Raw genomic sequence first — 15,635 nt, 5'->3', positions numbered from 1 at the left:
CATCATTGTCACTGTTACTGACATTTTCATCATCTGCTTCAATACAGTCTTCCATATTTGAATCAATGTTATGTAACCATCTTTCTTTAGTTATCAGATAGGGTAGACCTCCTTTTATCATCACAGTGCCTACATTTGTTTTGTTCTTTTCTATAGTTGCTTTCCCCTTTGAGAAAACTATATTGATGTCAGATTCTCTGCTTAGTTTTATAGCACTTAGTATGTTGTGAGGTATTTCTGGGATTAACAATACCCCCTCTATTTTCCCTAGACCAGGCAAGGTCACATTTCCTCTGCCTAATACTTGAACCTTTTCTTGATTAGCTACCTTTATCACAAACTTATCTTCTATAAATGAGGATAATATACTTTTGTTGTTAGTGGTGTGATTTGTTGCACCAGAATCAATAAGCCAATTGTTGTTCTCATCCTGCTGTGTTCTGGTGCTGTCTTGTTTATTTAGCCCATTTAGTGACCCAGATTTTCTCTCTTTTGAATTTTCTCTACCCCCTCTACCTTCTTTGTAATTTGGTGGACTTCTATATTTGTGTCTATCTGTGGAAGATTGTCTGTAATTGTATTTGCTCCTATATTCTGGCCTATGTCTCTCCCTCGAGACTTTGGGGCAGTCTCTTCTACTGTGTTCCCTGGATCCACAATTGTGGCATCTAAAGGCCTCATTATATTTATCTTGAAAGACTACTTTCCTAAAAGATTTGTGTTCTGTTTGGTTACTGGATCGATTTTTTCTTGAATTGTCTTCTGCTATCAATTTGTTAGATAGACTTTCTATGGATAAATATCCCAAATTAATGGTATCTAAGTGTGACATAAAGCTATCCCATGATGGATCAAGTGAATTGATAATAACACTTTTCATTGTTTGATCTGAAATCACTTCCCCCCTCAATTGCAGCTCAGCTCTTATTTTGTTTAGATTTATCAAATGCTCACTTATAGAAACCCCTGGTTTTACTCTAGAGGAAAAGAAATCCTTAGACATTCTTGTGGTTGTAGCTACGCTATCGCTGTGAAATAGATTAAACATGCATTGAATTATTTCTGATACAGTTAGGTTTGGTTTGATGCTATGATACATTGCAGGAGACACGCTAGATATTATTATGAAAAATGCTCTATGATGTAAACAATCTATTTTTAAAGTCCAAGGTCTTCTTGGAGGGCTAGTTATAAAGAATAGTAAATTTTCTCTCATAAAAATAACCTGAAGCTGTTGATACCACTCTTGTAAATTAATGCCATCAACTCTAAGTTTTGGGAAGTCACTGGGTAAGTTACCCACATTATTTTGTCCATTACTTACAACCTGAGGCAGTCTGTGATCTCTCAAGTGCAGGAAATTACAGAACGGCATTGGGATGCTTGCAACGAGTCTGCGCGGTTCTCTGGCCAGTTCAAGTCTTTCGGGGCTGTCTACGTAGTTTTGCACATGCGCGTTGCTCATTTCTTCTTTGGCGTCGTCGTGGAAGGTTCTCTCCCTTTCAGCTCTCTCGATCCGCTCCTCCTCAGATGAGTCGGTCTCTGGCTCGGTTTTTGGGGTTCTGGTGGTGGCGACGGTTCTTTTCTTTCTTTTGTGTGCGTTGGCACTCGATCCTGTCTGCGGTGTAGGGCGGAATCGGCATGGCTCTCTGGGCTCGGGTGTTGTCGCTTTCGAAGTCAGGATGGGAGCGTGCAGGTCTTGAGTTGTCGGTTTGATTTCTTGCTTCTTCGTAGATGTCTTGGTAATTTTCAATCTTGGCCCAAAAGCAGCAAAAAGCGTTTTCATTGCTGACTTTACTTGAGATTTTGTTAAATCGTCTTCACTTTCTGATTTTGGATCATCTGAAGAGTTTGAGACTTCTTTTTCACTTTCTTCGTCTGATAGTGTTTTTCGCGCTAGAAATTTTGAACTGAGCGTTTTGATTGGCTCTGCTTCACTCTCTTTTGAAGTTCGTTGAAACCAAGATGGCTGCCATTCAAAATTTCGCGCGGGATCACATCTTTTCTTTTTTACAACTTTTTTCTCAGTAGTCATTTCACTTACAGTTTTTTGATCTTTGGGTTTTTCTTTAATGACGTTTTTCTCTCTCGCTGCTCCGCTGTTCCTCAGCATCTCCTGGAGGTCCGCGATGAGACTTTCATCATTCTTTTGGCTTTTTAGTATCTTTAATATCTCTGACCTGAGTTCGTTATTTTCTATTTCGATTTCTTCCTGGTCGTTATTTTTACTCATCAGTTCTTCTTCTTCAGTGGTGTATTCTTCGGATTCTCTCGAAATCGCATTAGTGGATTCGTTGATCATCTCTTGATCAGTTTCTATTTCTTTGCTGTAGGCCCTGGTGTTAGGCCTATCTTTCTTGGACATCTTTAATTATTTATTGAGTCAATTAACCATCCTCTGCTACCAGCTTGTTGCAATATTTTTAGGATCAGACTCAATAAAGATAATAGGAGTTAGAGATTTAAATATATTTCTCTTTAATCATAGTAGGCATTCTATATTCGCTGAATATTCAAGATAGAAGCAAAGAGAATGGTGAGGGTGGCTCCTTATATATACAAGGGGTGGAGCCAGGAATGGGAGTGGTAAATTATGAATACATTAAAGTCCAAAGAATAAGTTAACCCCTGATGTTCCATATATACATTATTTACACATTAGAGAATAAGGCATTTACATCTGACATTTACAACAGGGAATCCAGTAAAGTTAATGCATTTCCCCTTCCTACAGCTGCTTATAACCTTATGAGGATCAGGCACCTCATAGGAGAAAAACAGCTAAGAAAGATCAATAGGAAAAAGACTAAGCATTCCCACATAACATGTCTATTTCAGCTACTTCTAACTCACAATATCTGTGGAATAAAAAAAAATAATAATCATTTTTATTTTACATCAGGCCAAGAGTAAACAAATTAAGTAACTGTCATTTTATTCATCAAATCCTTTGTTTTACCTTGCCAATAAAAGCTCCCAGGTCCTCCAAGTAGAACTCTGTCTTTCTAGACAGGAAAGACAGAGAGAAAAAGAGGTTTCTTTATTGTAATATCTAAAAATAAACACTCAGACTGAGCTGGACCCGATACAACATTCAGTGACTGAAGATTGCTCCACTGTGTCTGATCTATGATTTTTTATTTTTTATTTTTTGCTTTTTCAGACACGTCTCGAACTTCATATAATTCCCCTCACAGAGAATCCTGGCCAGTCTAATACTAGTATTTTTGTTTATTATTTCCCACCATATTGGTAAGTGCATTCATATTTTGTGGTATTTCAGCTTCCCTGTTTCACATTTCTGTATTGTTCTGTGATTGCTAAAATAAATCTCTAGGAAATGTTGCATAACTCATCTCATTTAAATCTCATTGCTACCCATTGATTGAATAGACACTGCTAGGCAAATGTATTTTTCCCTCTCAATCTTCTTATTGAAAAAAAAAGATAATAATTCTCACCCACCATATAGAATGGTTAAGACACTAATAGTATGCATTAGCTGCAAAGCTAATAAATAATTTAGGGGTGTGAGCATGAGTTAACTGAAGCCCAGAAGTGAGTGTCCTCTCTTTTCTATCTTCTTCCAGGAAATATTAGGAGCTGGAAAAGATTGGAAGCATCAGCTACACCAACTAGTGGCAGCTGTGGCATGTAGAATGATGAAAGCAGGCAGAGAGAGAAAAACGGACCATTCAAAAGACCAATCAACAAGAGAACCAATCAGCTGCTCAGAATTTAAATATCACTCCAAAAGAACAACCAATCACACGACCAACTGACCAAACTGGCACATAAGACATTTATATACTAAGGAGACTAGGACAAGAAAAACCTGCTGATGATGTTACCTAGTCTGGTAGCGAAACGTTCAGAAACTAAATTGAAGCTTGGAGAGCAAACCACTGCCAAAATCTAAAACCCGAGCTACAAGTATTTTCTATTATTTCAAAGAGAAAAAACAGTGTTAGGATGCAAAGACGGCTCCTTTCGTACATGTGTCATGATGTTACACACACACACATTTGAAAGGAATAGAGCTCATGGTAACATTGCTTTCATTGTTTTGATAAAAGCAGCCAGCCTCTATGGATGCCTATCCTTGAGGATGCTAAAAGTTTAAAGAAAGAAATCAAGATAGCATTGGTTTCTGATACTGGTTTATTTTATCAGGCCACATTTTTACTAAATTTAATTTCTGGTTTGAACATTGCATTTTTATTTGGATGCTGTGATAAATAAGTAATGACTTGAACAAGCCTTGCGTATAGGGCCTGTCAAATTTTTCAATGTTCAATTTCCAAACATTAGGGGTGCTCAAAAGTTGTGACAGGCCTTGGGAATTGTAAGGATATTTTGGTTATTTTAATACAATTTAGATGTGCTTGGTAAGTAACTACATAAATATCCTACTTTAAGATCAGAGAATTATTATCAATGTAATGAATACTGTTGTAAATTTTGATGGTTATTGCACAGAGATATATGTACCCAGACAACACACTGTTGAATGGAAGATGAAATGTTTATATAAAAAAAGAAAGAAAGAAAGAAAGAAAGAAAGGAAGGAAGGAAGGAAGGAAGGAAGGAAGGAAGGAAGGAAGGAAGGAAGGAAGGAAGAAAGGAAGAAACAAGAAGTGAATTTGAGCCAAGGTAATATTAAGGCTCATTCATAAAATTCTAAATTTGTAGGAAATACATCTCATCCAAGTCAATTGTTCACTTAACAGTCCCAATCCCTCAATTAATGCATTTACTACAAGGGAGGAAATAAATTTTCTGTGCTACGTATCAAGTGCAGTCCTTTGCCTTGGATAAGGCAAGCTGAGATTACAGAAATGACATCCTACTCTGTTGCTCACTGCTTCTGTCTATGATGGACACGTTTTCTGTTACTATATAATGACAAATGTGTGTACATAGAGGGATATATGTACATTGCCTCCGTGTATATGTATATGCATGTACATATCTCTATGTATTCCAGCATTTTAAATTAAAAGTTCAGAATTAAAACACTTGAAGGGGGCTTAAAATATGAAATCAAAGAGAATTTTTTAAACCAAGTTCTCATCTAAGTGTAAAGGAACAAGATCCGGTAAAGGATTAACATATTTCTTTCTTTTTTTTAGCCATTTATTTTCTTTGTAGATTTCCTCCCATGCAATTTTGGATAAAGTAAATAATTTCAGCTAGGACAATTTCATCAAAAAAGGCCAGATGGGGGCATGGCTGTGCCATTAAAGCCCCACCTTCTACACATGCATGTTATATTAATACAGGTACAAAAAGGCTACAGGAATGAAACAATAAGATGCTGCTTGTAAAGTTACTTTGGTTGTTTTCCCTGCCCAGAGTTGGGTTTTACAGATACGTTGCCCTCTACTGTGGAGTTCTGAGATAGAAGGAAATATGCAGAAATAACTTCCATACCTGGGTAAAATCAATGCTGAATCCACCTTGACAAAAGCCCTGTCCTTCAGCATCAGTGCTTCCTATGGCAATAAAAAACAATAGAAATGATTGTAAAGTTGTGTAATACAAAATTTCTACGCAACATAAAGAAAGGTAGTGTGCAAACTGAGGAATCTATGAGAGCTGGTTTGAGGGCAAGGATAAGGCAAAAAAGTTCTTACATCTGGGAAGGACAGCTTGAAGGGGGAAAATATGGAAAAAGTAATAGTTGTTCTGCAAACTGAATCCCATATGGAGTCTCAAAATCTTCAGAAGAGGAGACGAACAGAGGGATGGTGCTAATTCTAATCTCATTTCTTTCAAAATAACACTATGCTGTAATTTATTATAGGAAAACTCAGTTCTTATAGGAAATATCCTTGGAGGCTGTGGCTATTCTGGAGATAGCTTCATATTTAAAAGTTGCTAAGGTCTTCTTACTCTACCTTCTTAGAAACATCTTTGTTTTTCCATTCCATTTCCCCACATCACTGTGAGTAGCCCATAACTCCTTCATTCTTACCTCCTCCCTATTTTTTAATCCCCAAGTACTTCTTAGGGGGGAAAAGGTGATGAGAGGCAGTCTTCGGTCCTGCAATTCCTCACTTACATTTTTAGTTTAGTTTTAGTTTATTTTATTGTCATTGCACATGGCATAACAAAATTAAATGCCATCTTCAATGTACATTATAACTATAAAAATAAAAACACAAATGTACATCCTTTACATTCTATGTCCTTTACATTTCTATATGAAATTGAAAACCCGATATTGCACTATACCGAAGAATTCAGTATGGTTATTGCCCTGGGATAGAAGCTGTTTTTCAGCCTATTTGTCCTTGTTTTTATTTTAGGTGATGCATGCCAGTTACAAGGTGATCACCTCACTAGCTGCTTTTGAGAATGCATTTCAGTGACAAGTAACCTTGCACTTCCTGAAGCTTGGACAAAACTACACAGTTGGCAACCTGCTAGGAGAAGCACAGCCAACCTTGTATTTTTCCCTGCTTGATAGCCACATTTCCAAGGTTGAACTCAGGCACTGAAAGCAAAATTGTTAACCACTATTCTTCTGACATCAGTTGACAGGACTTCATAGGGCTTTGCCAATCTTACATTGTGCAGGTATGATCTACTGACATACTGAACTAATGAGAGAAGGGTTTGTTCTGAGTTATTACAAACAATATTGGCTTAAAATATTGCCTGTTTCAAAATATAAATGTGAAAGTTAAGCATGCTCTAGAATGACATGTTGCTCTTCTATATTTACAACGCAGTTATGGCCAGACATAGCAATGAAATGCAGTTTGCATTAAAACAGGAAAAGGCATTCCTCTGCAGATCCCTTGAAGGCTAGGAGAGAATCCAAGAAGCTTTTTATGACATGGTTAATCCTCTGACTACAGAGCTTCAGAAAAGAAATGCTAACAATCTTTTCATTTGTATGTTCTTCTGATCTTGGCCTTTCTTTTCATATTGCACTTTAACTAGATGGTTGGCTGGAAGAGATGTTCAGCCAACTCCAAAATGGTTCCCTGAATTCTTTTGAATCCTAGTTGGAATGGGTCACACATGCTCCAGTTCATACATAATTTGGATTTGCTGCATAATTTTCCCCAAATTTCCTAACAGATTAATTTACTCCCGCTCAGTTGGGAAAAGGGATCAATTCAGGAGCATGTATGAAAGGATAAAGCTCCCATTACTTTTTACTTTATTTTACTTTATTGTCATTGCACCTCGTACAACGAAATTAAGTGTCATCTTCAGTGCCATTATGATGTCACAATCTGTGTTTTTATTATTCTGGTATCATCATGGTTAGATACAGGCTTGTGAAATCATAGAGGATGTGGTGGGGGGAGGGGAGAGGGGGAAGCAGAACAAGCAAATCCAAGTCATCATACTCAAGATTATCCTCTTCCATTCATTTTCAGATTCAAATCTTCATAGTGTTTTTCTATGAAATCCAAGTCAAGAGAAAGCACTAAAAAGATAGATTTGCCCTCTTTCAATTGTTTTCTGTTAAGGATCCACCCAAATGACTGTAGAGAGATGAAGGAACAATATGTGAAATACGGGTGATTAACATTCTTCCCAACAATGCATGAAATATGACAATACATAGAAAACAGAATTTGCGCTGTAATTGTAACAAGACATTCTGTACATACTTGACCTGCAAGGGGCATATTCAACAGCTTTAGACCCATCATGAAGATAACAAGTTCCCACAGGTTCCCTCTGCGCTTTCTGTTCAGTTCTCCAGTGATATAAAGGAGCACATGCCTACAGATGAAGTATTTAGAAAGCTCTTTAAAAAGGGCAATGGCCATGAGAAAAATCAAGGGAACAGAATGGTTATGAGCAACAAACAGCTATGGAAAACAAAGAAAAACACCAATGCACTGATGATAAGTCTATTCAACTGAATACTGTTTACCTACTGGATGCACTTTTCAAATAAGACACATTATGTGCCTTTCAAAACAACTGGGCTGAAAATTCCCCCCCCCCCAAAAAAAGTACATTAAATTTGCAATGAGCCCTACTATGAGTTTGCTGATATTGCTAATCTGTGAAGTGGGAGGAGTTGATGTGCTGTATTTTACAATTCAGTGGCTTCATGCGTTAGAATGGGCCAAGAAAATTCAGGGGGAAGAGTTTGTATATCAATTTTATGCTGATGTGTAATGAAGCTGAGAGACTCTCCATGACGTATCACTTGCTCTTGAGCCCACATAAGAGTTACAGTTGACAGAACTAAGATTTCAATACAAACCAAGCCAACCCTTTATGCACACTGACTGGAAAATTCTGGGAGTTAAAAGTCCACAATTCTTAAAACTGCTGAATTGAGAAACACTGATTTAGAAATTTCATTTTCTGTTTTCAAAGTCCTAAATATGATTGCTACAGTTTCAGTGAACTAATGCCAGAGTTTTTCTATCTCCACTGACTGTCAATCCTTCCCTGGACCCAATTTAAAATGCTGCTTTTACATTTATAACTCTAATTGATTTTGGCCCTGATTAATTGACAAAGCTATATTTATCTACTGGATGCTAAAGCCATCTATGCTCCAATCAAAGAAGTGACCTGTAAGGAAGAACTTTTCATATCCTTTTCAGAATTTATATTTGGATATTGTAAAGTGATTCATTTTGGTAGAGCAACTGAATATTTATTTAGTCCCTTAAAGCATGTTATGATTGCAGTACTTTTAGATTAGACACCGGGTTAATTTTCTTGTTATTCTTTTTTATGTAATGGGCTGTGGGTTTTTTTGTTGCTAGATCCGTTTTTATTTTATCATATGTTTTAGCCTTTAAAACATATATTCATGTTCCAAAAATGTTTTTATTGCTTGTATTTTATGTCTATCATGTTATGCAGTCATGGTAGTGGTATGTGACAAGCCTTAAAATGAAGACTTACCAAAATTTTATTTTCTTTAGATCTCACAGACGCCCCAAACCATTGATGTGATTTGAATTCCAAAAGATCATCTACAGCAAATTCTCTGTTGCCTAGAAGACAAAATATTTAGACGGAATTCTGTGAACATGACCTTGGAATGTGACAACATCCTAACTTTTTAATGAATATCAATCTCTCCGAAGTGATAACAGAAGTACACACAAATATCACTAGTTTTTTCATCACTTGACAAGTTTATAACTTCAAAGCTGAGCTTGTGAACTGATGCCACTGAAAGATCCTGCAACTGAGATAATGTGAGGTTGTAAAGGTTGTATCTGAAGAGACCAATCTAGAATGATTCATGCGCAAAGAGCATATATTCTTCAAAAGCAATATTAGCCATTATCATCCTGCTTTGCTTGCTTGCAAAGGCCTGAATGCTGTTTCATCACAGACTGAGATACATTTCTCTGAAACTTGATAAGGGTTAGGGTCCATTAGAAAATGACTGACGTACAAATATTCTCCTCATAAATTTAAAAGAATATGACTATGTAATATGTTCACTATGTCAAGAAACTGAAATGGAATTTCTCCCTTCCTCCCTCCCTCCCTCCCTCCCCATGGAAAGAAAAATTGTGCAAAAAAAAATAAAATAAAAAATCTAATATTTAAATTACAAACAAGGAAAGTTAGGACTGGTACATAAAAACATAACTGTTTTTAAGACAATACAGCAAAATATTAATAAAGGAATGCCAGGATAGAAAAATCAGGCCTTCTAACTACAGAGGGTCCACATATTTAATTAGAAAATAAGAGGCTGTATGACGTAGAATTTAAGGTATTTAACTGTGAATAGGTAAACATTTCAGTGCACTCTCAACCATTGAGGATTACTAAGTAAGTATAAATTTCACAGATGAATAATTCTGTAGTTGTCATGCAAGGGGTGTTGTTTATTTCAAATATTTATTATTACAGTCAAAGACCAGTACAATTATAGCTACTCAAAGAGTATCTAGTTAAAATGTCTAGAATAAAATAATAAAATCTATGTTGAAGTCATAATTTGGCAGTCTTTTTATCAATTGCACGTAAAAAAGAACATGGCCTAAACTATAATGTAATATTAATCCTTAAATTGTGAAGGCTCTTGTTTATTGTCGCTTGTCCTAGAAAAAAAACAATGTTGGGCCCCTCAGAAAAAAGATATGCAACAAATATGTGGATAAAATTGCTTGTATTCATACTAAATATTGGACACAGTTTTTAATATACTATATATGGTATCCAATAGACCCTTGAGTCCAGATTATGTAGCCTGATGCCATGGAAAAGATACTCTCTGCTTTACCCCATGCTTTCTTAACCTCCATAATTCTACTGTATTCTGATTTCACCTATGGCACCACCTTCAGCCTAGTGGTAGGAAAATTGCTTTTGTTATTCAGGAGATGGCCGTGGCTTTCTGAGGTGCTGTTCTGCAGATCACCAGATATGAGATTCTGTGAAGCTGGTGTCTAGGAAGTAGAAGGGATTGCTGTTATTGTATTCATTTCCCTGCTGCCTGGTGACTTTCTATCTTGAGCCTTGTTTCCATACCTTGGAAGGTATGTTGAGGGGTGCCACAAGGCAATGTTCTGCCTTCAGTGCTATTTAATAACCTCATGGAATCATTGAGGTGATCATTAAGGACTTTAGAGCTATGTGTCACCTATTTTGAATTTTTTAAAAATAAAGATTTAGAAAATTTAGGTGGTTACCCATCTTAAATAACCAACTCTGTGTCACTAACAACCAATACATGCGAGTGAAACCATGTGATAAAACCCTACAAAAACAAAAAATACAATTAAAAATAATCGTAAAGATAACCACAGAACTGCATAACTAACTTATAAGAAATACTGGTCTTTACTTCCATCATGACCCTAAAGCCATAACTACAATTAAGAACTTGAAACATTCATTTCTAAGTTTAAATGACAGCAGAGCAAGAGTAGCAACCTGATTGCTAACTGTTAGAAACAGATCTGCAAGGAGAGAGTTCAATTGTCCAAGCCCTTGAGTTTCCTACCAAGAATATTTTCACTGTGATTTAATTGTAAATGGGGCAATGGAGGAGTTTGGGTGTAGTTCTTGATTCCTCATTGCCCTTGGAAACCCAAATCACTGGTGTGATTAGGAGCTCCTACTGCAACTTTCAGATGGTATAACATGACACACAGTCTTTCCTAACTACAGTTCTTCATGTGCTGGTAACCCTGGAGACAGTTCTTGTTGCCAATTAGCTACTGAGCCCAGTTCAAAGTTTTGGTTATGACATATAAAGCTATAAACTATTTAGGAGCAGGATAGTATCAGATTACCTTTGTCTTTATAGATCTGGCCAATTACTGACATCATCAGGTAGATCCTGTTATGTGCACTAGTGCCCACTGAATATCATCTGTAAATAATTGTAGACAAGTGTTCTTTAAGGTGGCTCATGCACATTAAAAGCCATTTCCCCGATAAGTAGGAAGTACCTATCAAACTAATTTCTTCAGCATAAGTGCTCAGTGCAAGCCACAGTGATGCTGCATGAATGACATAATCATTCAAACGATGCAGACAGGAGGAAAGAAAGGTGGAAATGGAGTTTATACGACAAATGTTAGCAAGGTCAAAAATGTGAAAAGGTTCCTGGTCCAAATTGACTTATGTTTGGGAGTAATAGTAAACATAGGATAAGCAGAAAGCTAGATCAGAAAATTGTCTACTCTAGACATAGGAGGGCTAAACAGTGACTTGGAGTAATTCAGCAACTGTCTTAGAATAATCAAGTCTTCTTAAACTGAATCCTTCTTGCTTTTAGACAGTGAATTTATCAGCCATTCCTGAAATTGGTACAAGTTGACGCAGGCCACACTATTTTTAAAAACCTTCAAATAATTCTATATTTATAACACTTCAAAAATGCAGACTGGAACAAGAAATCCATATAAAGTTTAGTACAGATGCCCTAATGCATGAAGTCTACACCAGAGAAACTCTTTGTTTACCAGACTGATGAAGCCTGATAGCAAGTGAGGAAGCAAAACTTAGGCACTAGAGAAATCTACTTGTATAGAGAAATTCTTTATATTTTTCAGAGTTCTAAAGAGTAAGAAGGCCACTTTAAATTACTGGAAACAATCTGACAGCTAGTAAAACCGATGTCCTGTCAACACAATACATTTTGAATACCTGGTTTTGATATAACCAGAATTTATATAACTGAGCTAGTGACTGCTTCCTCTACATAAACTGGTTTATTCTTTAACTATGCTAGTGAAAGACACTCATATTTCCCACTATCACACTGCTGATTAAGGCATGTGTTCAACCCATATTTCTATGTGGTAAGGATTAATCTTCAATTTGTGTCCACTCATCCATTTCCAAACTGCTTCAAGAATCTACTAAGCAGTTCCATTCCCTCTCTGTGATTACGGTAGATAATGAAAAGTATACATCAAACTATGTAATATCTTCATGCTGATGGCATTTCAGCCACATTTGCAAAGAGCGTCTTCTATGGATTCCTGTTGGTGCTAAAAAGCAAGAAAACCCAAGATGGAACCTTGAGGCATTTCATAATCATCCAATCAGAAACAAGTCACAAGGAGATCATAGTAGATGGTATTCCAAACTAGGGAAAAGCCCAAAAGAACTAAAAAAAAATCATAATCTGTCTCCTGAAGTAAATAATCTACTCGGGCAATCACCAATGCTTCTGTCTAAGTTACCTTTCAGGAAACTGATTAAAATAGTCAAGGTCATTCAAGATTGCTCAGAGACATTACCACCCAAACTTTAACTTTACTAAAAATGGTCAATTTGTTAATAGTGCATGATTCAAGCTTTGCTCACTCATTTCTACGATCCAATGAGTTCACTGAAATATCCCCAAGTTTTATATTATCTATCTACTAACTTCCTTTGAAAAGCAACTCAGATGACCTCCAAAGATTATACCAGCACAGCTAAACAATGCTCACATTAAGCGTAGACGGTAATGATTAAAAGTCCTCCCTTCTATGAGTCAGCAGCTCCTCTGTTAATTTGGTAGACTGCTGGCAATGAATCTAAACTTCTTTGTATGCTATCCACCTTGTAAGGAAATCTCTGCCTCTTTAGGCGTATTATTGCTTCCTGTTGGGGAAATCCCAAAGAAATGGTTGTTTCTGACAGCAGCCAAAACAAATAACAGCTGATTTAAAATCTTATAAATAGTTTATACTCATGTAGTATAGGACAGTTGAAATTCTACCACTTAATTTTTTGCATTGTCAATTGTGAAAAAGTTCTGGTAAGAAAAACAATTGCATTCTTATTATGGCTTATCGTAATGGTCTGAGTTTGAACGCCAAACATAAATACACATCCTAAGCCTGCTGCATTTTAAGACTTTCACAACAGGAAGTTTCATACACAGAATTTTGGCAACTTGATCAGAGGGATTTCAGAAAGTCACTCTAACTTAGTGTGTTCTCATGTTAGCAGAAATCCACAACTAGTTGCAGACAGTTATAAATTAATATGCTGTCATTGCCACATCAGTTAATCTTTGAGATTCCATGTTTTTAAGGCTCATTTCCCCGTAAATGTAAAAACAGGTAGTCCTCGACTTACAATTGTTCGTTTAGTGACGGCTCAAAGTTACAACAACACTTTAAAAAGTGACTTATGACTATTTTCATTCTATGAACAAAGTTTAAACGCCTTGCAACTGATTCATATTTATGACGGCTGCAGTGTCCTGGGGTCATGCGATCCCCTTTTGGGACCTTCTGACAGGCAAAGACAATGGGGAAGCCAGATTCGTTTAACAACAGTGTTATTAACGTAACAATTCCAGTGATTCACTTAACAACTTCGGCATGAAAAGTCGTAAAATGGGGCAAAATTCACTTAACAAATGTTTCACTTAGCAACAAAACCTTTGTGCTCAATTGTGGTTGAAGGTCAAGGACTACCTGTATTTAAAACAGAACTTCAAAAATTGACTTTCATTTATCTCCAAATACAGTAACATTTCACTACATAAATCTCAATACAAAACTGCATAAATCTCAATACAGAAAGCTAGCAATTCTTCAGAGCCACAGCTGAACCTTACGATAAACTAAAGATGAGGGAAACCATCTTTTATAGTAATATTTAAATTTTACAGCTTCGGGAAGAACTTTTCAAAATTAGTTAATTTTCTGATAAAACTTTGAAAATGCACTTCCCCTGCCATCCCTATTCCGGAATGCAAAAAATATGTTTTAGGGCAAGGGTTGTACTATATACCCAATATTGCTGCTGAATTAAAATACCCAGTCTTCCTCACCATCAGTTATGTTTCCAAGGGACTCTGGGAGTTGCAACTCAGAAATATTTAAGTCAGCCAAAGTTTAATATCCTTTACATGGATATTCTGAAGCTGTATGGAAAAACTCCATCTGTAATAAACTTAATACACAACACTGTCTGTATATACATGCAAGATGATGCAATGGATTACACAAATGTGGCATTCTTATTATCAACAGGGGAAAAATAGTGAAAACTGAAGGAATCAAAATACCCTATAGAAATAACAAAAGTTTGGATGAAGACTGTAACTAAAAATACCCGGGCATCCTTCAAGCTGACAACATCAAACACACGTAAAGAAGTAGTTTAGAAGTGAAGACATCATGAGAATGAAGAAGATCTTAAAAGCCCAAACTCAGGAGACATGGTCTTTCCTTTCCTGAGCAAGTAACATCTGGGGAAATCCTGTCATTAAATCACAGCTGGAATAGTGGGCTGGACTCAAGCAGAACTAAAAGCCATGGATAAGAAGACCACAAAATTAATGACAATGAATCATGCCTTTCATCCATGCAGCTTTGTTGATAGACTCTACTTACCAAGGAAAATAGTTAGGTGTGGAATATTGCAAATACATCAGACAACTGAAGAAGAAAAAAGAGAATTGGAAAATATTTGAAGGATGGTGAAGAAGATGCATTGAAATTAGTACCCACAAAGGCTTACTGAATGCCCGAAAGACCCACAAAAAAGGCCTACAAAAAAAGACCAAATGAAGAATAGGAAAGAGATAGGTAAAGAGATAAATTGCTACTCAAATGTCAAGCAACTCTGATCTTAACCCTAACTATTTTTAAAGCTTTTTTTCTTTTTAATGGAATATTAACAGAACATACCAGGCAGCACTATTGAACTAGTGCATATGATTGCATGAAGAGTTCTCAGACAGATTGTGACATCTTAGGAGGCATCAGCAAACATGAAAGGGTTGTAAATTTGAGGGGTTTGCCCATAAACACCAGGATGGTTCTCAGAACTTGTTCCTACTCTGCCTGGACAAGCCGGCTGTTAGCTTGTCTAAGCAAAGCAGAGACAAAAGTTCCAAGCATAGTCTGACAGGGCTCCAATTTTGCCCTTGCAAGTCTCATGGCTTACTCATGGCTTACAATGGCAAGCTGCATTGCTAACTGGATGTGCACCCACGCTGGCTGGATTTTTGAGCAGCTGCGTCAAAAGGAAAACTCAGACTTCAGGGATTATACATAATGAAGCAAGTTCATCTTTCTGTTAAAAACAATGGTTTAAAATTGTATGATTTTATTTATTTCCAATGAATAGGTTTTATTTTATAAACATGCAAGGTTCCACCATTGTTAGGTTGGATAGTTAAAATTAAAAAGTGATTTTTAAATGTGGTACAATCA

The 15,635-nt window shown here is 36.5% G+C and overlaps 1 protein-coding gene and 1 long non-coding RNA gene across 2 annotated transcripts in view; one reads left to right on the top strand and one right to left on the bottom strand.

Moving 5' to 3' along the window:
• ITGAV (integrin subunit alpha V) overlaps positions 1-15,635 on the bottom strand; it is a 77,319-nt gene that overhangs the window by 38,261 nt on the left and 23,423 nt on the right. The window contains exons 3-6 of the mRNA XM_087882080.1: positions 8,899-8,990; positions 7,635-7,749; positions 5,434-5,495; positions 2,960-3,005 (exon numbers count right to left, since the gene is read on the bottom strand). Of these exons, the coding sequence (XP_087738206.1) occupies positions 2,960-3,005; positions 5,434-5,495; positions 7,635-7,749; positions 8,899-8,990 (315 nt within the window). The remainder of the gene's footprint in view (positions 1-2,959; positions 3,006-5,433; positions 5,496-7,634; positions 7,750-8,898; positions 8,991-15,635) is intronic.
• On the top strand, positions 3,770-9,950 carry LOC117672439 (uncharacterized). Its single transcript, XR_009621533.2, has 3 exons — positions 3,770-4,388; positions 7,398-8,561; positions 8,919-9,950. It is a non-coding gene; the product is annotated as an uncharacterized LOC117672439 (long non-coding RNA).

Source organism: Pantherophis guttatus, chromosome 1 (genome assembly GCF_059756535.1).
Source record: "Pantherophis guttatus breed Tessera chromosome 1, ASM5975653v1, whole genome shotgun sequence".
NCBI classification, from domain to species: Eukaryota; Metazoa; Chordata; class Lepidosauria; order Squamata; family Colubridae; genus Pantherophis; species Pantherophis guttatus.
This window is presented reverse-complemented; position numbering and strand designations above follow the sequence as displayed.